We start from the raw sequence: 25,619 nt of genomic DNA, 5'->3' as shown, positions 1-25,619 counted from the left end.
TTTTAACTCACAGATGCCTATAACAAATACATTTTTGAAGAGTTAATGCTTAAAATGTGCTTTCTGGAAAGTATTTTTCCTAGTAAAATGACTAAGTGAATTCACAAAAATAAAAATGAGAAGGAACAAAAAACTTTATATTCAATATTAAATCTCATTTGAAATAGTAATATAAATTTGAAGTGTAGATCAAAGATTATTGATTATTAATTGCTTCCTTGACTAGGAAGCAAGAAGGAAGATGTTAGTAATTAGGTTAAGATGAAGATCAGAGCAATTTTTTTGCAGTCCTTTTATAATGTATAAAGGAGATCCAGTCTTGAATAATACTTTATTGTTTCCTCTTTCTCAAGCTTGTCCATGATTATAAGGTGGTTTTCTGTCTAAGGCCATTTTGAGTTTGGGTTTTCTAATTAGTAGTGTGTACTTTAATGTGAAGATGGCGGTAAGTAGTTTTTCAGTATAAAAAGAGAAGGTGGATATATGCATCATTCAGCTGCATTGCTGGTAGAAATAAAAATTTCTCCATGTCAGGAGACACATCTCTCTTCTTGCAGGTAGCTGCCAAGAGACAAGGCTCTTTGAAGAAAGTAGCTCAGCAGTTTCTCCTGATGTGGTCCTGTTTTGGCACTCGAGTGATCCGGGACATGACTTTGCACAGTGCACCCAGCTTTGGTACTTGGATTTTGTTGCAATAATTCCATGCCACAGTCAAAAAAATCTGCATGCCAGCTTGTAATGTACATTTTAAGTGAGAACATTACCAGTTTTCACATGTCCAGTGCTCTACTAGAAAATAGGTTTGGGCTATTGACATTTGGAAATAATGCTTAGACAGATGTTGGTCTGCAAGCCGCAGCCGGGGAGATGAAAGCATTGCTGCTTCCTCCTGTTTGCTGTTAGGAGCTGCAGGGATCAGTCCCAGGGCAGCTGGGGGAGTCCATGACAGGAGCATTCCCTAATGCACATCAGTGCAAAGTGAGCCTGCTTACCCAAACCACTCTGGCCACGTGCTGAGCCAAGAGATGACTTTGTGCTGAAGTGGATGAAAAGCTCTCCAGTGAAACGCTTTGCCAGCTCTCCTCTTAAAGGACATAGCATTGGAAACTGGCCTTTGCAAAGTGAGTGTGCTTCTTATAACCTGGAGAGAGTCTCATCCATTTCTTAAGAAGTCAGTTGGGATGAAAAAAATAGATTTTTGCTTTTTAAATTAAAAATCATGTTGCTTTTCCACACTGTTTGAAAGAGGCTTTGTCCCTAGATACAAAAAGTTCAGATTAAAATCAGTTATAAGCAAGAATGACTTGACTGGTGTGCCATAAGTGTGAACATTTAGTCTCTTGGGACTAGACTTTGCATGAGAGATGCTTTTTACAAATGCACATTTTTTTGAATACATTTCTAGAAAGATCAATAAAGAATGGTTTTATATGGGTATTGCATTGAACAACTGCAAGGTTTTCTGCTGGCTGAGCTTTGGTGTCCTTTATGCTTTTACAACCATGTAATAGTATAAATTTAGATATTGTCAGTGAGATGTAATATGATATTTTTAATATGTTTTATATATTTATAATACAAGTAATATTTATTTGTATAAAATGCTTATATTTTAACCTGAAAGTACTTTCATTTCCATTGTAAAAGAGTTTAATGTTAATGACAACGGGCTAGTGAGCGTCCTCAAGGTGATGGTAATTTTCAGCAAAAACCACAAACCTGTTCAGGTGCAATGCTAGTGGAGGCAGAAGGAGCCCTGAAGTTTTGAATATCAAAACCATATCCTTATCCTATCAGGCAGCAGCCTGGGTTATCCCTACACAAATGTCATACATTTTATTTAGCCATGGACACAAATTTGTAATATTCTTCATTAATTATGCTGTTCTTTCACTGCAAAGCCATATTGTTTGTGAATTAGAGTTGAGCAAGTTCCAAAAGAACAACCCCTGAATGTAAGAAGCTCAGAGCTCGATGGCAGAAACTTTTCTGCACCTAATTTATACAGCTCTTTCTAGCTTTTCAGAATAATTTAGCTATTAAGTGAGTTCTATGGAGAGAAACAAAGACTGATTTACTGTTCTAACTATTTACATATAATATACCTTTGCTCTTAGCTTAGATAAAAAGTTTTGCATTTTTACTGCATTGGGAACTGTATCAGTGGACTGATTTTTAATTATTTTTTCCACCTTTCCACCTTTTCCACCTTTTTATACCTTAAACTATATGTAGACTCAGATTCTCATGGTGTAATTTTTTTTAAAGTGAAATAATGTGTTAGATGATGGAATCTTGACTATGTACAGGACAGTATATTTTTACCTTTGAAACAGATTATTCCAAAAACTGATTGAAGGAAGTGGTAATACCTGGCACTGGAGTGTCTGGCACAAAGATTTGATCTGCAAAGCTTTTAAGCATGGTGACATGGACAGGTTGAAACAATCTCCGGCAGAAAAGAAAAGTTGCTCTCTCTCTCTTGCTCCCTCTCTCTTTTTTCTCTTTCTGCCTGCCTCCCTCTTTCCTGCTTATGCATATCAAAGGCACAGTTGGTGGCAATGTTTGGGTAATACACCCAGTGTATAAAGTAACTAATTAGTGATAGAAACTCCATTATTTTCTCCAGATCTGGAAATCTCACTGTTGTTTTGCTACTTACACATAATTGCTGTATCTCTTAATAGTTGTTGATACTTACTGTGCCTTAGCTGGGCATTGCCATGATTTCTGTTAACCCCTGAAAATTAGAGCCCAATGCTGTTTATTGTTGCAACTACAGTCTCTTGAATGACTTCTTACCTTTTCCTACAGAAGTGATTGATTTGCTGGCTACAGCTGGATCAGTTTCTGTACTTAAATATAGACTTGAAAGAACACAACAGTTTCATGTGAAAAACAGTAGCTTGCAAACACAGAATAAATTATGGTACATTGTGCTGAATAGCCATTCACTGAGATGCTGAAGTGCATGCCCTGACATCAGTTTCACTCTATAGCTTACATTTCATTCAACTTACTCAAAAATATAAAAATATTGCGCTCATTGCATTCAGTACCAAAACCTTGTTTGTCTGGAGTCTTTCACGCAAATTCTGGGCTCAAAAACTCTATGCAGACCTTAAAAATACACAGTGGGAGAAATAATAGGAGAGGAAGAGAGAAACTCAAAAGAGTGACAAGGGCACTGGAGTGTTTTTAAATGCTGCATTCAGTATTGCCAACCCCAAGTCTTCAAAATAAAGCGTTAGACCCCCCAAAAACAAAGACATTTTTAAAAATAGCAGATCTTGGGTTCTTGTTGTTTGCTTGCTAGCACTACAGTGTTTAGAGTTTGCACTTCCAAATATTTTTATGAAAATACAAGCAACTTTCCTTTTTTTTTTTTTTTTTTTTTTAAATAAAGGGTGAATAAGGAGTTTGGCAGAATATAGTAAATATCCTGAGCTTTAAACCACTACATGAAGTTTGCCAGCATTTTAGCCTGTTTTTCTTACTTTGAAGTTACTTATCAGTAGTAAATGCATTACAGTCAGTAGAAACTTCCCACTGAAATACTGTGAAGTCGGGAGAAGAGTGAGGGTTTTGTGGAGATTCTTGAAAATCTAAGTTTCAACTGGGGAAATCCTAGGTCAGTAACAAGGTGCTCAGCCATGTCTGCTGTCTTTATTGCACTACTAAATTGAATAGGACTTTATTCAACAAGTCTTTGAGCCCAAAGGATTTTTAAAAGCAAGTTCTCTGTGTAGTTAAGTGAAGATACCCACTTTTACCCTTGAAAGTCTGGGAAAGCCTGTTACCAGTTTGATCTGCTTAGTCACCAGACAATCAAAGAACTGGATGCTTCAGGTTCACCAGCAGCCAGAGATTTCCTCCGCATAGCAAAGGTGCTGCAGTCAGGTGTGTCCTGTTTCTGTGCTGCCTTGCCCAAGAGCACAGAGGTACATGGTCACCTCCCAGTGTGTGTGCCCAGCTCGTATCAGTGGCAACAAAACCATGCAGGCGTGGAGGGAGAGAATGAAACACAAAGACCATTGGAGTCACAAAGAAAAAGAATGTGCTCAGAGTCACTCTGAAAGCTGAACTGCCGGCTAGAATTGAATAAGGGTATTGGGTCTTTCAAACCACTTCTGCCCTACAGCAGCATGTTTGAATGCAGTAGTTGGAGCAGGGGTAGCTGTGCTTCATTGTGATAAAAGCTAATATCCCAAGACAAACCTAACTTTCCTGTGAAGAAACCAGTCATTATGAAACCCAGTTTAATTTGAAACTTGTTTGATCTTTTCCCTATGAAAGTATTTCACCTAAAATGCAATAATGGAATACCTCCACATGGGTGGGTGGGGGAGGCACTGTCTGGCAGTAGTTGATCTCTGTTTCTATCTCAGATGATGACTTTTCTCTGATTTTAGCTAGCTGCTGAATGAGCTATTATTTTAACTTCACTGTACTTCACTTGTCAGAGTTAGAGACCTAAATGAACATGTGTTAAATACTCCGCAGAAGTCTTAAGTGAACAAAAGAGCTTTAAAAAAACCAAACCCATTGTATGATAAATTGCTGTCTGAAACTATTACAGGTACTTAATGTCATAGAGTCTTTTGTATAAATTGAACAAACTCCACCTTGATACTTGTCAGTGTCCCCCTGCAGATGGGTGTTAGTCCTTTCAGGAGGGCACAGCACAGTATCTCAGCTCTGATATTTTGCTTCTCTTACTTTCCCCCCCAAAATGTATCTGTGGTCTCTTCTTACACATGTTTTTTTTCTTGTGATTTGTGATCTAGGGCAAACATATCTTCACTATCTCTGATATGTATGCTTTATAAATTATGGGAAGCAACTCACTTCCTTTCTGTGTAAGTAGTTCAGAAAATTCATACCAGGATATGTCACTAAGGCAGCCAGTTTGAGATTGTATTTCTGACAGAAAATATGTCCTTTATACAGTGGGAAACAATTCTGCTGTAGTGCAATTGGCAAAAAAATTCAGTGCTAAAGCAGGAGAAGAAGAATCCTTCAAGTGGGAGCTCTCAGCTAGGTAGTCTTCTTGCACCCTAAAACATAGCTGGTTGTGGAAGCCAGTTGATAAGTCTAGAAATGAACAGTTTGCTACTCCCTGGTTTTACTTTGACCTCTCTTACCTTGAGTAAGAGAGATATTTCAGTACACGGAGGCAGTCTTATTCAGGACTGTTTGTGTTGAGTACCGTAATAATTGGTTTAATGAGTGTATTGAGACAGTCAATGGCTTTTTTGTTTGTTCACTTTATTACCAGGGTCTTTTCACCTTATTCACTTGATGTTCGATGACTATGTATTGTACCTGCTAGAATCACTCCATTGTCAGGAGAAAGCTAATGAGCTGATGAGGGCAATGAAGGGAGAAGGAAGCACAGGTGAGTCTGTTCTTTTATTCTTTTTTTTTTTTTTTTGGTTTGTTCCACTGGTTTCTCTACTTTTTTTGTTAGGACATATTTTTATTCTTATCTAACCTGCTGAGGCTTATCCAGCAGTAAAGCACATCTATCATGATGTGAAACAAATTATTGGGGAGGCATCCATGGTTAATACATTCTGAAAGAGAACTGCCTGCTTCACAATGTCACTCTGGATGTCAGAAACCCCATTCCTAAGCACTGACTTGGTGTTTCAGTAAGAAATTTTTGTACTGAACCTTTTATCTTAGTTAATCTTTCTAAGCCACCACTGAATTTCAGTGGACTCAGTGTTAGTGAGTTCAGTGATACCAGTGGATTGGTACCAGTCTAAATAAGAGGAAGAGATAGGTGGAGTGAGAAAAGACAAATGGTAAAGCTGTTGTTTCTGGTACACTTACATTCTGAGTGCCTGTGCAGAAGGAGGTTCTGAGTCCAGCTCCACTCTGCAATGCCTTGCCAGAACAGAAACAAGCAGGGATTGCTTTTAGTTTTTTTCTGCTCTGGGCAACCCCTTGTATGAGAGGTCCTCAGTGATCTTCCTTACTTCCATCTCCCATTAATTTTGGCACATTAAGCCTCTCTGTCACTTCTGAAAGTTTCCTTCTCCATTTTAGCTGGGGCTTAATTTATTACCCTATAGATTTATGGGAAGAAAAACATTTCCATGATTAGGGTACTATCTTATGTATGGTGCAAGACTTGAATTTAATTCATTGCCCTGCAATAACCTCTTGGGATTTTGACAAACAAGTTGCTTATTCTTGCATATTTTCCACATACCTTTAGCTAAAACTATCCAGAATATCCTCCTTTTTTAGCTCCTTTTTATCCTCCTTTTTTTTTCAACAAAGAAAGAAGACATGGCCCAAAGCCACAGGAATGTTCTGGAGACTCCTATTTCTTGCCAATGTCTCTTGAAGGTGTAGGAATGCCAAACTCAGACTGGACTCCTAATTTTAGATATGTAATAGTACATTGCAGGAGTATAACACTTAAGCTGTCCATGCACCAATTTCCTGCCTTTGCAACAAGAAAAATTGCTCTTTCCTTTAAGAGGTCTTCTGAAGGTACAGTGAAGGTTGTAATGGTGAATATTATAGAAGTACTTCTTTCCAAGACTTGTGGTTCCTGATCTGTATTTCTTGAAATACACACCACAGTACCTAACTGCTTGCATTATTTTTTTTAAGTTGCTCAGTGTTCCCTGACTCTACCTTTAGCTATGTTTGATGGGTTTTCTCTCATTCTGCAGCAGAAATACGAGAAGAAATTATTCTCAGTGAACCAGCTGCTCCCACTCCCTCCCCAGCACCGTTCTCCCCAGCTAAATCTGCCACCTCTGTGGAAGTGCCCTCTGCCCCATCACCCATCAACAACCAGTCCCCAGAGTATGGTGGCATAACAACTACTACAGGTAGGTTGGTTTCTGGCAGATAAATATGCTTGAGGATGGCTTTTGCACTTGGTGTCCTAAAATTGAGCCTCAGAACATGATGTACTGGCTTGCAAGATATGAGAAGCCTTCTCAAGCCAGAAATCTGTTCTCACTGTATCCACACATGATGTGCAATCTGCCAGGAAAAAAACCTAATGTTTGGATGTTTTATATGCCTGAAGGAAGCGGGCCAAACATTTCAAGTTCAGTAAGGTTTGCAAAATCCCAAATTACTAGTGGTTCAGGAATTCCTAGCTAGTAAAGTGACAGATGGGTATCTTTCAACATATTTAACATCCAAATATGTTTAAATAGCTGTGGAAGTTTCTCTTGGGAATCTTTTACACATTGCTGATAACTTTCATCAATCGATATTAGCGATTAGGAATTACAGGTCTGAAGCCTGTTTTCAGTGTTATACTCTATTATGGCAGCTGATAAGGTTGTTGTATTCTGGTGGGCTCACAAATTTAAAAAATCTGCACTTAAGGGACAGCTTAAAGTTGTGGGTAGGATTGACAGAAGACAATAAGCATAAAACTAGTTCCTTGTTTGGGCTGCATAAATGGCCAACATCCTCTGTGCTCTAGAACAAAACTCATTACCTTTTGGATGTGGGCAGGACAGTCTGTCTGTATGATCAAAAGACAGTGTTTTCTTAATTCATGGAAAGAAAGGCAGAAATGTGAGTGACTTTCAGAAGGCATTTCAGGCAGTGAAATTCCAGCTTTGCTGCTCCTTAGTGAATAGGATGTACAATCAGAATGTGGAAACTATCGCTTTTGTGATGTACTAGAAAAGTTACAAAATCTTCTTAAAACAATGTCATAAAGTGATGATTTACCACACTAGAGAATTTGGCCATGGCTAAAGAACTAATAAATCTTTCTGAAAAATGTTTTTCATGTTTTCAAAGGCGCCACAGGGAAGCACAATGCATGTTGTACTGGAAAGAGATTTAAAAATATTTGTCCCTACATCACAACTTAAGATTTTTCACTGTTGAAGGCAATACAATAGTGAGGAGGGAAACAGGAAGTTATTATCCTTCAGGACAGTTAGACAAGAGACAGATGATTCCTGGACAGGGTAGGTGACCACATGGCTTCAGTCGAGGTGACAGTGGAGGTGGTGAGGATCTTTGACTCTTGCTGAAACATTGATGTTATGTGGAACTTGACCTGTAGGAATTGTGGGATAATTGTAATGCCAGAGCCAAATTTAGTATGATGCAGGGCTGTAGGACTGAAAAGAAGGGAACTGTGTGTCCTCCAGGGCCATTGGAATGGAGGTCTGAGGGACTTGTATTTGCGCTGCAGATACCGTAACTCCATGTGACTGTCATGTAACAGTTAACAAAAGCCATTTGCCCTTGTCCTGTCAGAGGTCCTTGTAAGAAGTCCCTTTCCATCTTTCCCTTCAGGTACTGAAAGACCACAGTTGTTCCCACACTAGTACTTCTGAGGCAAGAAAACTATTTCTGATTATTTTAATTCTTCTTTCCTCAGCTTTTCTTTTTTAGGTTGTTTTAAAGGCTTTCGTTTGGTTGAATTGGATTTTATTCTTATGGTCTGGTGCAATCTCACTTTTGAGAGTGTGAAAATAATTTTTGTCTTGCACAAGCCAAATTTGTCAATGCAAGTAATGTTCTGCTTAACATTAAATATGAATATGTGGCTATTTGTTTTTTGTTAATTAGTAATACCTCTATTTCCCACGTTCATCATGTAGATGGACTAGTTTTAGTTTGCTAAGCTGTGGAATGCATGTTTATTCACATAAAACAAAACAAAATAACAACTGTGTCTCAGCTAAAGGAAATTGCTACACTTTAAAATAGGAGTGCTGAAGATGTATTACACACACTCAGACTACTTTACATACAGATCTGTGGCATTATATAGAATATTTTGAAACAGGAACTTCTCTTCTGGAAATACCAGACTATTGATTTTTTTTATGTGTCTTGATCAGGTAAATGTAAAATTCTACAAATGCTTTGCAGATCTTGAGAACTAGTTCCGTTGGTCACCATTAGGTCTCAGTTCCCTAATTTAGGACATCATTAACTCTTTTTTGCTTCTGACATCAGCAATAAAAGTTAACTATTAAACTTGTATTTTAACCTTTTTGCCTTCAGTCAGTGGTCAGTACAAAACCAGCAAATTAAACTCTTGCAATGACATGATACTGAGCAAAAGAAAGGTAAATCCTATGTATCACTCTGTGGCATGTGCCATGGCACCAGTAACATTTTATTTAAAACTTTTTGTTAGGTTACTAGACAGTTAAAAGGCTAATTAGCCTCCATCCTTTGTAAACCACAAAGGCCAGATTAATGATTGTTCAAACTGCAACAATATTGTAGTAAAAGTGATAGCTATATGGCTGACTCTCCTGTTCTCTCTTAAAGCCCCTCTTAAAGCTCTGATTACTCATTTGCCAATGCAATCGTTTTTAGACAACCCAAAATGAACTCTAAATTGTTATTTCCTAATATCTTAGTAAATTATGGAGTTTGCTGTTCAGTTTTAAGAAATCTATGCATGAAATAAGTCATCAGGTCAGCAATGGTCATTAAAAGTCACTGTTCTTCCAAGTCTGGGCTTATTAAAGTTCTGGGAATACTGACACAGATCTAGCCCCTCTCATATTTGTGTGTATGAGTAGAACAAATTTTTGATTCTTTTCCTAAAGCTTCAGCTCGTGGACTTGTATGAGTATTTGAGAACATCAGCTCTTGCTCAACAATCAGAATTCAATGCTCATAGCTGCAGAGTGCAAAACTCAAATGTTTCAATTTCAAAAGGCAACTCCTCTCTTCAAATGGAAGTGCTTGTGTTTTCTAAAGCTTTATAGGTGAAGTGATCTGTTTCTTTTGTGGGGGCAGAATGGGGTTCTGCCTCTGGATTTCTGACTGCTTGAAGTTGACAGTACTGCTGATTATCAGACATAATGCACAGTGCTGGGAGTGTCTCACTGTGTCTTGGTGGTCGTTTGCTCCATCCTAAAGCAGATATAAAATGCAGCATTGTGAAGCATCTTCTGGGTTTTCTCTGCACTGGTGTATGTGATGGCATCAATGACAACAGGGCTGTTGTAGCACTAACAGCAGTTCCATTTATATTTGGCTCCCCTACAGATCAGATGTCCTCTTGGTTAGTATCCTCAAAATCACTTTTTTTTTTTAAGAGAAAAGAAAAAAGAGTGATAATAAATGAATTTTCCTATTTTAATCAAACCCTGCATGTTCAGAACACAAAGCAGAGCAAATCATTGCTCAATCACTATTGTTTTTGCTTATTTCAAAAAAGCAGTTCAATTGGGTTCAGTCATATCTAAAAGAGACTTCATTTCTTGGAGTTCAATTCTGCAACCAGCTGAGGAAATTAATCTTAAAGGACTGAGACCTAGGCAGATATTAGAAAGCTAACTATGGAAATCTCTCACACTTAACTCATTCCTCCTTTTCCACCCACCACAACATTGGCAGTATCCTGGTTGACCTCATATGTACTTCCACACAGTCTGCAAATCTGTGGCCATCTTCCATCCTTCCTCCCTGTATTTGTAATTAGTTCACTGGAAATAGTAGCATCCCTTCCACACAGGCAAAGAGAAGTGAGGCAACTGTAGGTTCACTAGAATATTCTGAGAAAAATATTTGCACTGCTTTCTGTCATTCTGTAAATCCAGAGTAAAACCAAACATAGTTTTGTTTCTAAACCATAACCTGCAAAAGAAAGGAAGTATTGCCTCGAGCAGCTGTGTGAGGGACTATCCTGTAATACCTCACACAATTCTTGGTTAGAACTGAACAAAGATATTCACAGCTCTCCCAGTGCAAGACCTACTTGCTACATTTGTTTCTGTGACATCTGGACAAGCACAAAGCTTGTTACTCTCCAACCATTTATTTTAAAGTTGGACTGAGGTGGCTGACAGTTAGATTTGAATATCAGGAGTAGAATGTCTCATCCAAGGAATTTGACTTCCCACAGGGAGCACATGAAACAACTTGCTGTCCTGGACTCACTCATTTTCATCAGACTATGATAAGATCCCTGCTACTTTTCAAAAAAAAGAAAAGGAGATTGCCACAATTACTGAGGCCAGTCAAATCACTATATTTGATAAAACGCAAAGGGTCTTTTGGCTCTGTTATTACTGCTTCTTATCAAAGGTAGGAAGGTTATGAGATTTTTGGGTCAATGGCCAATTTTTTTGTTGGAAAAAGTAAAATCAGGTCAAAGTAAAACTTTTGTTTTATACTGAAGTGAAAAAGTGGGGAAAAAACCCCAAACAAAAATTTACCTAAAAATAGGCATTTTTGGGGTTTTTCACCCTCTTTGTTTGTCCTTTCTTTTCTCTTTGTTTTTGCCTTTTGCATTTAGGCCTGTTTTGAAAGAGAGTTGCAAATTTTCTTTTGGAAGATAACACTGGGAAAATATGTTGACCTTTTGAAATTGAAATGTTTCATTAAAATATTCTGTAGACAAGTTGTTGATATTTTCAAAACTCTTTTGTTTTCAAATGAAGCTCTTTGGTAACTGCATAAGTACATCTTCCACCTACACTGTATTTTTTAGTAAAGGCAGGCTCCCTTAAACATTTTTCCAGCTCAGGGAACCATGAACTTTTATTTGCCCATGGCAACAGGAGCTAGCTTTTCTTCTTGGGGTCTTGGGGATCTCAGTGGTCCTCTGCATTGGGAGGAGATGAAGACAGAAAGAGTCAGTGGCAGAAAATGCAGGCATGTGACAACAGACCAATCACAAATACTCTTGGCCATAACACATCCAGGGATTTCTATTGGAAGAGCACCAAATCACACCCTGCTGAAGTATTTCAAGTTGGACTTACCTTGCAAAGCTCAGAATGCCTTCACTCAGTTGCAGAATTAAGCATTTCCCACCAAAAGAAAAAAATATTTGCCTGATTTTGCCAAATAAAATCACACACACCTGAAGAAAATGATGCAAATTTGAAATAGGCTTTTCCTTCCCCAAAGCCATGGAGTAGACACAGACCTGGGAATACAATCATTTCCCCCTCTGAATTAGGCCCTTTCATGCTACAGGAAGTCCTAGAATCCATACTGAAAAAAACTGAGTCACCTCCTGCAATTCCTTTTAGCTGAAGAAAAAGAGTCAAGAGTGCCCAGAGACCCCAAACCAGTGTTCTCATTGGGTTAAATTCAGTGTTCTGGTCCTCATTTGCAGGGTAATCTCAGCCAGTATGGTCATGACCTCCAGCAAGAGCTATGTTATACTGGAACAATGGATCTGTCAGCTCCTGAGTGAAAGGGGTGTGTGCAAAGGACAAAGGTTTCTCAGCAGCTGGCTCATGGAACTGGAGTTCCTGCCTGGAAGGGATCAGGATGATTAAAAAACTCAGCACCTTCTAAGCAAAATGGAAAACCCACTTCTTTGCTTTGCTCTTCCCACAAACACTCTACAAAAATAAATTAAGTCCAGCCTCTGCTGCCACTAAAAACAAGAAAGAAATGTTATTTGCAGGAAGGAAATGACTAGGCTATTTCTGTCTATCTACTTGTCATAATTTGGGGATCTTTGTAGTGTTGCCACTACAAGGGCTGGTACCTGGTTGGGTGGAACAGGTACAAACTGCAAAAGGATTCAAGACATTTATTTGCACAACACTGATTTTTTTCTAACCTTTCATTTTTCTGATCGTACTTCCTGCCTCAGTCCAGGCCTCAGAGCTGAGCAGGCCAGCAGCCCTCTCCATGTGAGAGAGACCCCAGGGTTTGGTGCATCATGCCTGAGAAATCTTTGCATTGGTGTTCTTCTATTTCTAAGTCCTATTCTGGGGTTTTGGTTTTGTTCTGCAAAATTATTTCAACACCACGCTGGAAGTCCACAGTGTAAGCCATCCCAGATGTGTTTGATTTTTCTGGATCCTTGCATGCTCCCAATGATCTAGATGTGTTGATATTTCTGCCTCAGATATGACTGATCTGTTCATTTTGGTCAGTGCACTTTCCATGATCATTGCCTGTTCGGTTGTTTTCCTGTAACTGTCTCAAGGCACGGCACCTCTGTGGATGACAGCCTGTGTTTACTGTGTTCCTCTGGCTCCTCTCTGTCTGCAGGGGCTATGCAATCCTACACATGGTCACTCACCTACACTGTGACAACAGCTGCTGGGTCACCTGCTGAGAATTCCCAACAGCTGCCTTGCATGAGGAGCCCACACGTACCTTCATCATCCGTCACACACCGGATACCTGTTTATCCCCACAGAGAAGAACATGGGTAAGGCACTTCCCAGTGCCTTGGGTTTTCTCATGTGTTTTTGGTGGCATTTGGATGAAATTCTGCTTAAGCATTTTATTTTTTTTTCATACAGTAAAAGCTGTTTATTGATGTAGTAAAGTCTGTATTGCAAAGATGCTGGTATTATAATTCTTTGGCTGTTGTTGCTATTCTGTAATTATATTATGTCTTAGTTTTATAATCTCATTTAATTCTATTCAAAACTGCACTAGGCCTGGAGGATATTTTCTAAAAGAGAAGGCTTAAGTAGATTTCTTCTCTGATTCCTGTTTTCCTGTGCCATGTTTGAAAAAGCTAGATATGCCTAGAGAACAGCCCTACTGTACCATGTGTCAGGAGAGGTGATTCTTCTCTTTTGCTCAGCACTGCTGAGACCACATCTGGATCCAATTCCATGCTCCCAGCACCAGACAGACCCAGGCATACTGGAGTAAGTCCAGAAAAGGGCCACTTTAATGATGATGGTGGGACTGGCCCATCTGTCATACAAAGAGAGAGCTGAGGTTATTTTGCATCAGGCAGAGAGGGCTCAGGGGAGGGTCTTATCAGTGTGTATAAATACCTGCTGGGGGATGTAAAGAAGACAGAGACAGGTGCTTTTCAGCAGTATTTAATGACAGGACAAGTACAGATAGAAGTACAAGAAATTCTGTTAAAACATAAAACAAAAAAGTTGTTTTAATGTAAGTGTGATCAAACACTGGGGCAGGCTGCCCAGAAAAGCTATGGAGTTTCCATCCTTGCTGATGTACAGACTCCAGCTGGACACAATCCTGGGCAGGCTGCTCTCATGGACCCTGCTTTGAGCAGGGGGCTTAGACTAAATAGACTCCACAGGTCCCTTCCAACCTCAGTGATTCAATGACGACTGCTAACCTGCAGATGAAAAAATGTCCACAGTTTGATCATACAGACACATTATCACCACAATATTCTGATATTCTCCATCGCCAAAATTTGCTCAATGCTCTCAATTAAAACAATTAGAGGTATAAATTTATGTAACATTATTTTATCTGGAAAAAACTTCACAGTTGCTAAAGCTCTCAGTGCTGTTTTCATTAAGCAGCACTTCTGTGCCATCCTCATTTGATTCAGTGCATAACTTACAGATATCCATAACTAAAACACAAGTCATAAATTGATTGATGGAGAAGAAATAGACAATACAGCAAGATCAGCAAATGCCCAGGTGCTGCTATGATGCAAGAGGTTCAAAAGGTTTTACTGTGTTCCTCAGTCTTGTTGTAAACTCATTAACTTTGCAGAAGTGTTTTCCCAGTGTGAAAGACTCTAAACTGTTTGGAAAGGTATCAGTAGATTAACTTGAACCCTGGATCTTCTTCCATCTGGGATATGATTAGGTTTAGATATCTGTTTGAATGTCACTACTAAGCCCTTACTGGGAAAACCTGGATAAGGAGAAAGGGAACATCTTTCTTATCCAGAAATAGAACTGTTAGGTGGAGGCAGAAATAGAGCAGCACAGAGGTTTGGGAGCTGAGAGTATTCAAGACTTGGAACAGACCACAGTAGGGCAGTGTCTATGTTATATGTATGTGTGTATATATGTAAGAATTTGTTGTTTCTGCAGGAATCTCTTGCCTCTGGTGTTGGATTATGGTGATTTGAGGAAACATTTTAATCTAGGTGAATCACCTTTTCTGAAAGACAACAAAGATTAGATGTTCACGTGTTCACAAAACTGGGGAGATTGCAGGAAGTGTCCATGCATCTTTACTAGTGAATGGTTCAAACAATGGTGGCTAACACTGCCTCAGTAGCTAAGGAAACTGCTCCCTCCTTTGCCTCTGGATGTGCCTAGGCAGGAGTTTGGGATTCAACAAAGAAAGTAGACAGGTTCTCCAACCTCACATCCCACTCCCTCATTGAGTTGGCTGTGCTAAAGCTGGACATTGTATGCTGCAGATTCAAACCAATTCACTTCTCTCCCTCCCAAAAAAGGAACATCTGACTGCAATACAAGGAGGTAGCTGAATTCATTGTAGTTCTTCAAGTCAGGGCATACCATACTTCCTCAGCCTGGATAGCAATTTACTGGGAACATGGCATTAGAAAACAATAAAAGGGAAAGACAGTTTCTCCTCAGAAAGTGCAGAGCTGAGTCTGCAGTTTAAAATTAGTCATAGAAACATGCTGGGTCTCTCTATTTGATGTTGTTCTGGACACACACTTTCACTAGTGGCATCTGCTTCCCATCTGAGCCGGAAGATATATTTTTGAAAAGATTTAAAATATCGTCCTCCTATTAAAAAAATTAAAAAGGTATGTTTCATAAAAGTTGTGGAATGATTAGTGGAAATAAATTATTGTGCATACTAAAAGTGGTTTTTGATGTATTTTAGATACACAGGAAGTTACAACTATGGTAGCTATAGCAACCAGCATCCCCATCCAATGCAGAGTCAGTATCCATCCTTACCACATGATACTGCTATTTCTGGACCACTTCACTACTCAGCTTACCACAGAAGCTCTTCACAGGTAATCTCCATTTATTACTTGATGATAGCTGTTGTAACATTTAAAATAATTCAGTTTTAAAATTTATCAGCATATTAGCTGTCTGAATCAATAAGCTGTCTAGATATCGATGGCTCCTCTTTTTTTTATTTTCTAATATTACCTAGGTATTTTTTAATTTTAGTGGAGATCAGAAGTAGCTTTAGATTGTCAGTATAAAGTATTAACTGTAAAATCCAGCAGTCTGGATCTGTTTTTGTTTTAAGGAGTAGCTAAAGCAAAAACAAATATAACTATTTGTATGATTCTTAGGTGTTGGAAGCAGGAAGAGATCCCTAATAAGAAATAAAAGTGTTTTCATTTAGCTGAAGATGCAGAGGCCATAGTGAATTCTTGTGGGGTCTCTGCTTTTGAGGACACCCATGTTTAGGAATTTGCCAAAACAGTGAGTTCTGCATGTAGTTTGAATAACTTGAGGACACCACTGCAGAGGTTGTTTAATCTGTATCCTATGGTCTCCTACTAAAATGTTTCGAAATTATACCAGTAACTCTTCCACCTCACAAAGCTGAGCCAGTAGGAGCCAGCACAGATGAGGTGTGAAGATCAGATCTGGCAAGAGTTCCAAAGTAATGCCACTGTTGGGGGGCTTTAGTCCCTCGTGCAGTTGGTGCTTCCTCAGTGTAGGCAGCTGCTCTCTGGGCTCTCTGCTGGAAGATTGGCAAAGGGCAGACAGGCAGAAAGTGATGGCATCAGGGTATTCCACTTCCACTCACACAGCACCACTTACCCTTTACCAGAAATTTATAAAAGTGTGTGAGGCACTGCCATGCTTAACTATCATCACTGGACTGCAACAGTTTCATACCAGATGCAAATGAATTTGGTAGTGCTTTGAAACTGAGCACACAAAAGCTGCATCTCAGTCTGGTCTTCAGAATCAGTCTGCCACATGGCCTTAGAGGAGTTGTTTCTCCTTTTTATGCTTCATTTTCCCTAGCTGTAAGATAAGAATCATGGTATTGATCTCCTTAAAGCTTTCAGAGACCTGTACAAACCCAAGATGCTCATTTGGAGCAGCTTAACAATGGCTTATGGAAAGGACAAGCTACAACTTCTCACTCATTTGTGTAGCACCTGGTCTGTCAGACTGCATGAGGTGTCTGGCTTTGTCTGAGGGTTTTTACAGTGGCTCTGTCTTCAGCAGGAAAGTGAACGAACATTGAAGTGCGGTGTCCTGGGACAGGTTTGTTTTTCTCCATTTTTCAATTATAGGTGTTACCCTGTTATCTCAAGAAACAAGTAAAGCAAATCAGGTTCAACACATTTTTAGTTTATTCATATCCTGGTTAACATGCTGTATGCAAGCAGCAGCAAACACTGAACTCAGGCAAATGTCTTTCATACTGTAGTAGGCTGTCTCTACAAGTGCAGATGTCAGATCATTTTTTTGCTCTCTTGCTAGTCTTTGAACTGTCCCGAATATATACGAAGAACAGCTATGCTTTAATGATCACACTTTAAAGGAAAATTATTTCAATTTATATGTGGCATGTTCTTTCTCATGCTGCTTATAATCTGAGATGGAATTGCACAGCAGGACACAGCCGAAAAAAAACATATCAATGTGCTTGTTCTGTATTGAGAGGAAGTACAAACTGGAACCTTACTTTTGAAAAATTATTCAAAGTATTTAACAGTTTGATATAAAATTTGCTGAGAGTGTTTTTAAAGCTAAGTTAGCATCTGTAAAATGCCTGCTCTGATAATAAGTCCTTTCTTAGCTACTTTTTAACCAGAAAAAAAGTTCATAAGATGTCCCTAATAAGATGTTAGGAAACTGCTCTTTTTCTAGTGGTCTTTGTGAGGGGAACATGTTGATAGGAGTTGCAGTAGGACTCATGATGTTGCAAAATAAAAATACAGGAAGCCAAATTTACAATGAATATATCAACAGCTGCCACTATACTGAAACCAAAGGGGCTGCAATGTGCAGAGCTGTGGGTGTATAATCAGCTGGGAAGAGGAGGCTTTGACCATAACTTTCAAAAGAACTCTTTGTTATAATCTACATTCTGGCCAAATATAGAACTTTGGCTCAACTTTAACAGCTATTCTACCATGCTCTTTAGGACATTGTCTAGGGATTAACTCCTATGAAAAAAAAAAAGAAAGAAAAAGATCTGTGTATGTGATAAATTCTCTACAAACATGGATTCAGGGAGAGCCCTTGTCCCAGACAAGGATCTGAGCCAAAGCAGGTGGCATGTAGTTGTGGTGGGGTTTAAGCTGCAGCTATTAATAACTATTTTGGTCTTGAAGATCATATCCAACCTCTTTCAATGGAAGAGAGTGACACACTCCAGGTTTTATCAGCTACTTTGAGAATTTTGATTTTGTAATTGGAATCTTTAGACTGAGGCTGTGCTGGGGAAGAAGTCACACAGATATAGATATTTTACTATTTACTATCTTAATATTTATTATTAACTATTACTTTACAGATCTCAAAAAGTGCAGGTGGGGGGTCTGGCAGTATAGGCTGACTAATTTCCACTGATGGCTAAGACTCTTTTTGATTACAGAAAGTCTGTTCAAACCTTGGTCTTAATCCACATTTTTTCTTCTTCCCTCACTGTCTGTGAGTAATTCTCAGAACAGTTCCTTACTTTTAATGGCAGGCCTGATTGCTCATTGCTTGACTTGGCTTACTGGCCAGGAGCCTGGCAGACAAATGAAGAATGATCTACAGATTGATCTGTTACTACCTAATTCTCTAAGCCATAGTGCAGGGTTGCCACAATATTCTGATGCTACTCCACCATAGTATAGAAGGAGATTGTTTAGTGTGTGTGTGTACATAAACATATCTATACAGAGACTTTATTTCATCAGTCCTTTATTTCTTCTGCTTCTGTGGTTAAGGCACCAGGTGCCAGGGTTGAAAATACACAACAACTCTTGCCCAAAGCCTCTGAGAGGTCTCATCAACCTATGTTGAGTTTAGCAGAGAGTTACAACACCTTCACAAAGTCACAGTGTAGGCTTGACTGGCTTCTGAGCACAGCTTTTATCTGCAGTGTTCACCCTGGCTGGACAGGTCTTAATCCTCTTTCAGGCTCCAAAGTATTTCAATTCACATAGTTCTACCTTTTCCTTGGACACAAACTAATTCATGCTGCAGTAATTTTTCTTTGTAAATTTCAATGCTAATAACACTTTTAGTAGGAAGAATAAATCTACTAATAATTAGAATAATCTGCAGCAGTATCCATTTTAACATATCTGGTAACATATAAAGATGCACATCTTTAACTGCAAGTATCCTAATGGGTAGCTGTAGTGAATCACACTGTAGGTTCAGTTATCCAGGTCTTATCTCTAGCAACAACCAGAAACAGGTGTGTAGAGGAAAAGTCTTAGAAGTAGGGTAAGTAGAAGGTAGTCCTTTCATCAGCATAGCTCTGACAACTTTGGCAAGAGCTAACCTAGGGATATCCTGAGTAGGAAGCAGCAGTTGGAATGATGTTTTTGTAGCAAACCACTCTCCATTACCCTGTCTTTGAGCTTTTTTGTACATATGGACTTTGTCAGGCATTGCATGAAACGTTCATTCTCTTGTTATTGCATTGTGTGCCCTAGGGTTTTTTGGGTGATGAGGAATAGTGAATATTCATTCTCTGTTTATCTACTCTCATCATTCAAGACATTATAGATCTGCATCACTCCTTCCTCACCTCATCCCTGTCATCTCTTGCAGAATTTAGCATTATCATCTCTTGTAGTTTCTGTTGTGACAGGTGCTCTGTGCACAGGACTTATCCAAGGACTGCAGGGCAGGTGTAGTCTGGGGAGGCTGTGAAAGTCCTGTTCTCTAAGTTGTGCTGAGCAGGGAACCTGATGGAGCTGGAGCTCTCCTCTAGCCTTTCTGTGCAAAACCTGACTCTCAGAGTAGGTAGGAGGGACTCAGCCAAGAAGCTGCCACATTAACCACCTAGAGCTGAGAATCCCTCCTTGATGCCACACTAAACACAGCCCCATTCTACCTTTTCCCCTTTGCCGCTTCCAGAATGGAACAATCATCTCCAAACAGTCAACCTCAGGTGACAGAGAGTCATAGAAGTAGCATAGCAATGTTTCTCCTTTTGTGCCATGAAGCTCCTATCTTAAAGACAAGAACGAATCTATTTATTTATCTATTTATTTTTGCTGCCTTTAAGTTGCATTTATGAAGATCATTGTTTACTTCCATGGCATGGGCAGAACAAATCACTCGGGAAAATACTGCAGCAGTACAGTCTGCTGTTCAGCAGTAGATCAGGTCTGCACCTCTCAGAGGCCCAGAGCACAGTGTTTGGGCCATAGTTAAAGGAAATTTAAGCAGTGTTATTACTCTGACTCTCCTGAACTGCTCTGGGGAGTGCAGTGATCTCATATAACTTCCCAGGGTGCAGCATGGTGCACTACTCAGTTTTTCTGCATGCCACAGTTCCACTAAACCATGTCTTCACTTCATATACCTCTGCAGCAGGATTTTCTAGAAGCAGTACTGGAAAACAGTAGTAACTTTTTTGTGACAATGGGGGAGCCAAAGAAATCCTCTCTCAGACAGAGCCCATGCTTCAATGTCCATTCATGTTGTTCTGGCTCATCTACTTGGGAAAAAAAAAAAAAAGGGAAAAGTTCTTAATCTTCCAGCACACACTGGAATTATAAACTCATGACTGTACCAGTGCAGTAAGAATAACACCCTCCCCAGTAACCACTCTGTCATCAAACAGCTGGTAATGACAGAAAGACAGAAATACTGCCCAAATCCCACCCATGCAGCAAGAGTCATTGTTTCCAACTGTATGGCTTCATAAGGTCCTCAAGACTGTTAGCATGTAATTGAAGTAATTATGTATTGAATGCAACAGGAAACAGATGTCTTCTTTTGAGATAATTACAAATAGCATTTTCTGAAAGCTCCAAATGCCACTCCCAAAAGTACCAAAATCACTTAGATGGACTTCAGAGTTTCACTTGGCTTAATTAACAGATTCAATAAGGTTCAATTTGTGGAGAAAAGGGTAAATTTAGGGTGATAAAGATGCCTTTAATCAATAGTTTCGATTATGTCACTTTATAAGACTTAAGCATATTTTTATGAAGTTAATTTATAGCCAGCTCTTCACAATTCAGTAGTTTCTGGTATGTGTTATAGTAGTGGTTAACATGCAACATTAATTTACAGCATCAGCAAAAGTGGGAGCTAATACAATGTAAAGTCAGAGCCACATTCATAAGGAAAATATTTTGCTGTTTGGACACTGAAACCTTTCACTTCCATTTATAATCGGTTGGTGAGTTGAAAATAAGGATAAAGAGATTATTCTCCATCCTTTCACTGTAGAACCTCAGCCTTCACTTCGTGGGAAGACATATTTAATGTTGTATTTTCTAAAATAATACTAAAATAAATTGAATTAATTTTACTTTTGTGGGCAAGGCCTTAACAATAATCTGCTCAAAATCTCACAGGCTTAAAGGGCTTCTTGTCTAGGTCTAATGGCAGCAGTAGTAACAAGTGTGAGTCAACCCAGAAAATGGTAATTTCCTGTCAAGAGTCTTCCAACAAATGTCGCTTTTATATCTGGCAAAGATCACTAGGCCCCAGTGTTTTGAGTTCAGCTTAAGCACTCTTCATTAAACCGGATGTAGAGTGTGAAAGGTGATTCAGGCAGCATGGGCAGGCATCCGCCCAGATGGCTCTGCTTTGGACACTCCAACAAGGCTGAATAGATGCTTCATTGGGTGAGTTAATAGTCAGGCAGGGGCCAACAAGTACTTTAAAAATATTGTCTTTCAATGGTCTCTTCACTGTAGGGAAAAAGAAGCCACTGAGTCATTTGTGATTAGCTGACCTACCATTACAAAACTTTCCATCTTGCATTCAGCCATAACAGAATTTATTGTAAAATACTGGATATTTAGAGTCCATGTTATTTTCAAGCAATTATTCTTTTTACGTTCATGACACATTCATAAACACAGCTGCATTGGGTGCACTTGATGAAAAGGAAAAGCAGCACACTGCATCCTGTCCCCTCATGCAGACCAGTTCCCCTGCCTTCTCAGTAAGCCTAAGCATGGCCTCTGGGCTGCACATTGGAGGGGGAAGATCTTTCTTGGTGCATCCTGAAGTTCATTCTGGGAGACAAGATTTCATTCACTCTCTGGCACAAGTTTTCTGGTTCCAAACGACCAAGAAGACATAATGTGGATTCCCACATACTGCTGTGTACAACAAGGGGACCCACCACAATATTCCCAGAGTTCATTCTCTTCTTCATGATGATATGTGAACGTTTTTGCAGTCTACAGATTTTCAAATAGCAAATTATCCTGGCTGAAGACGGATTTCTCTTGGCGTTTGTAAGGGATGTGAAAGCACATAATTCCCCTGTTTGAAGCCACAACCTTCATTTCAAAACCTCAAAGGAAAACTGCACTGAGTCAGGATGGCAAAGGCTTCTGTTGTGGTTAGCTCAATTATCTCGCCATGAAGAGAGAATTCCTGGTGTATTATGGCAGAAGTCTAGGGTAACCCTGCTCTAAGTACACTCTTTAGTACAAGAATCTACAGTGATTTCATGTATATCAATACATTTCAATAGGTATCAATACATATCAATAGGTAATAAAGGCAAAGACCACCATAACTGGTACCAAGTAAAACGCTACTGAAGACAAGGAAGAAAGTTTTTAACTTGGGTCACGTATTGCTTCAAAGCTTGAGTTTCATTGTTGTTGGTCATTGGAAGTTCTCATCTTCAATGAAAACTTTTGGAAAGCCAACAAGTCTAAAGACTTGGTTCTTCTTCAAAGGAATATAAGGCTTTTTACACTCAGTATGTAAGCTCTGTTGAACTTTTCTACTGAAAAAATTTTCTCTGGGGTGAAGATGGAAATTTAGATGGTGTTGTAGAGACCTGTTGTCAGTGTTGCCAGGACAGCTTATTCTGGCAACTGGATTAGCAGAACAGTGTTGAAATGTCAGTGTTCCAGGGTGGTGCTGCAGTTTAACACCCCCTTTCAGCAGCTGTGATGGCACAGGTAGATCCAGCCTGTGTGGTGATGGGAAGTACAGGCTAGATAACATCTTTGATGTCTTCCTCTTGTCTGCCTACTGGCCTGTCTCCCCAGGACATGCAGGGATGTCCTAAATCACTAATTACAGTATGTTGGTCAAAAAGTCTTCTATTTCTCCTCTCTAGTTAGGAGTGGCCAGCGTGTGGCTCTGAGCTTCATAAGCCTTGTGAGCAGTTCAAATTCGTTTGCCAAGGCTGGCCTGCCTTCCTGGCTGTGGTCTGAAGGGAGACAGCACAAACTCCTCATGGAGACATTGCTGCAATTGCCTTGGGCTTATGTAACAGTTGCTTATGCAACTGATTAAGCCCGGGGCCATCCACAGTGGGTAACGTAATGAGACCCCTTGGGAATCTCTGCTACCTCCCCTCCTAGGAACACCTACTCCAGCTGTTCTCTACATAAGCCTCCTAAATATGAGGAAGGGGTTTTGCAGCCATAGAAAGCTTTGGCATGCAGCTTGCAAGGTTTGTAAGCATCAGAAGAGATAGTCCTGCTTTGGTGACAGCTTTCTAGTTAAAGAAATACCACAGTGTCAAACAACCCAAGGTACAGAAATTTTAAATGTGACACTTTTTTGCAGAAAAGGTATAAAGATGTGAAATGTAGAAGGTCTGAAGATATATGGCTGGCCAAGAGTAACAGGGATCCTCACCATCTCTGTGATGCACATGGATAACGGGGACAAAACAGGGAGAGCCATTCCTCAGACACAGCACACAGATGATCTGCTCCTGCAGGACAGGCAATATGATAAATACATGCTAAGCAAGCCCTCATAAGCACAATTTACTTCCTGCTGCTGGGCAGTCTGTGGCTATAGATGGCAAAAGCTGTTCTGTTTTCCGTCCTATCTCGTCCTTCCTTAGTGGAAACCATTTGTCAAACTTTGATTTCTAGTTTCAAAGTGTCACTGTGAACAGCTGGGGACTAGAAGGATTCTCCTCCTGTCTGCCTCCTTCCATAAGTTCTCCAATTAGCTGCTGGTTCTGGGGCCATACCACACTGTTTTTCTGAAGAAATTGTCAGGATGACTTGTGAACACTTAAAGGGAAGGCGCCTTCCCAGAAATAAAGATTCTTTTGCTCCTCTCCCTCAAAACTCACTTGAGTGAGGAAGAGTTAGGACATTTTATTTTCTGATTTTTAGTAAATAGCAAGTTTTTGAGTAAAAGTGGGAGAAATAAAGATAAATTAACTCAATCAATTTTTCTCCTCCCAGATACACCTAGCACTTTGATAAATCAATTCAGTATTTAAAATCAGTGACTGTTTTGCAAGACTTGCCCTGAAACTTTGGTTTACAGCTGACAATGGTTTTCTGATATTTCACCTGCAGTACGACACCTTGTTGTTGGATAGCTGCTAATTGATATGATTTTGGCTTTTCTAAACACAGAACTGTGACACCACCAGCCCTTATTTTAAAATGAAGTATGTGGCAGCTGATTCTTCGATTTCATTTTTTTTTTAATTCTAGTACCCTTTCAATGGCCCAACATCAAGAATGGAGCCGTGTTTGATGAGCAGTACTCCCAGGCTGCATCCCACACCAGTGACTCCGCGCTGGCCAGAGGTCCCAGCTGCCAACTCCTGCTACACAAGCTCCTCCATGCACTCCACGAGATATGGCAATTCCAGTGACATGTACACACCCCTGACAACACGCAGGAATTCTGAGTATGAGCACATGCAACACTTTCCCGGCTTTGCCTACATCAATGGGGAAGCCACTACAGGCTGGGCTAAATGAAGATGACTGCTATCAGCTGAGCCCACACACTTAAAAGAGTTACAAAAGCTTCGTGCCATGTGGGACTTTTTGTGGATGTTCTTCAAGGGAGGTGAAAATGGAAAAGATCCCGGGCAGATAAATGTAGTTCCTAATGTGGGCAGATTGCAGACCAGTATGACCGAATGTTCCTGTAGCCGAAAAATACTTTTGTGCTGTTCTAGACCACTGTTTGGGCTGATCAGTGCCTTTTTTAATTCTGGGACAACCCCGTGTGCCCTCAGTTTGAGTGAGCCAGTTTTACCCCCTCTCTTATTGACAAATGTTAATGACTCTTACAAAAAAATATTGAAACAGGACCTATTTATAATTTGAATTAAAGACAGGAAATTTGCCCTCAGCAAAGCTCTGTCATATGTTCTTCTTTTAAGCTCTTAATGCGTTCCTTAAAAACCATTCTGCCAAGTCATCACTTACTCATACCAATTCCTCTGTCTGGTTCCTTAAAAGGACACGTGTTGCTGTAGGTTTCAGTTTACACCTAACTTTGTATATTGATGCACCTTTCTGTTGATCCAGTAAGTTTGATCTTGACAAAAGAGAAGAAAAGACATGTAGCATTGAATTATACACTGCCTTAAGTTGACTGTTGTTCTTATTATATATGTATTTGTGTTGAGTTTGCACAATCTGGAAAAATCTAACTTCTCTGGTCGGTAATGACAAGGTAAGAAGGGACTTGGGGACTGGGAAGATTTTGGATTCAGAGCCACATATGTTAAATATAATGATATGAAGCAATTATATGAAGAAAATGACAATGCAAACGTGATTATTTGCTTAATTATCTATTGACAGGTATGAAACTGTTCTCTCAATTCCTTCACGTGGTGATAATTCTCTGTACGTCTACAAAAGCAAAATTCAAAGCTGTGCCTTTGAAATTATTCTGTACTGTGTATGTGTGGAAAAATGTATTGTATTTTGGGGAGAATTTTTCTTAGACATTTTCCTTCAGATTTGTAGCTATTTGTGAGTTTTTGTTAGTTTTTATTAACATAGCTTTTTCTTCTGTATTATAAAACGCACCAAGCAATTA

The 25,619-nt window shown here is 39.5% G+C and overlaps 1 protein-coding gene across 1 annotated transcript in view; it reads left to right on the top strand.

Annotated features, from left to right (window-relative positions):
• RFX4 (regulatory factor X4) overlaps positions 1–24,541 on the top strand; it is an 82,499-nt gene extending 57,958 nt beyond the window's left edge. The window contains exons 14-19 of the mRNA XM_041416970.1: positions 558–675; positions 5,279–5,398; positions 6,693–6,854; positions 12,991–13,153; positions 15,541–15,679; positions 24,269–24,541. Of these exons, the coding sequence (XP_041272904.1) occupies positions 558–675; positions 5,279–5,398; positions 6,693–6,854; positions 12,991–13,153; positions 15,541–15,679; positions 24,269–24,541 (975 nt within the window). The remainder of the gene's footprint in view (positions 1–557; positions 676–5,278; positions 5,399–6,692; positions 6,855–12,990; positions 13,154–15,540; positions 15,680–24,268) is intronic.
• Positions 24,542–25,619: the final 1,078 nt, after the last annotated feature.

This window comes from Onychostruthus taczanowskii, unplaced genomic scaffold (assembly GCF_017590055.1).
Source record: "Onychostruthus taczanowskii isolate IOZ18803 unplaced genomic scaffold, ASM1759005v1 scaffold53, whole genome shotgun sequence".
Taxonomy (NCBI): Eukaryota; Metazoa; Chordata; class Aves; order Passeriformes; family Passeridae; genus Onychostruthus; species Onychostruthus taczanowskii.
This window is presented reverse-complemented; position numbering and strand designations above follow the sequence as displayed.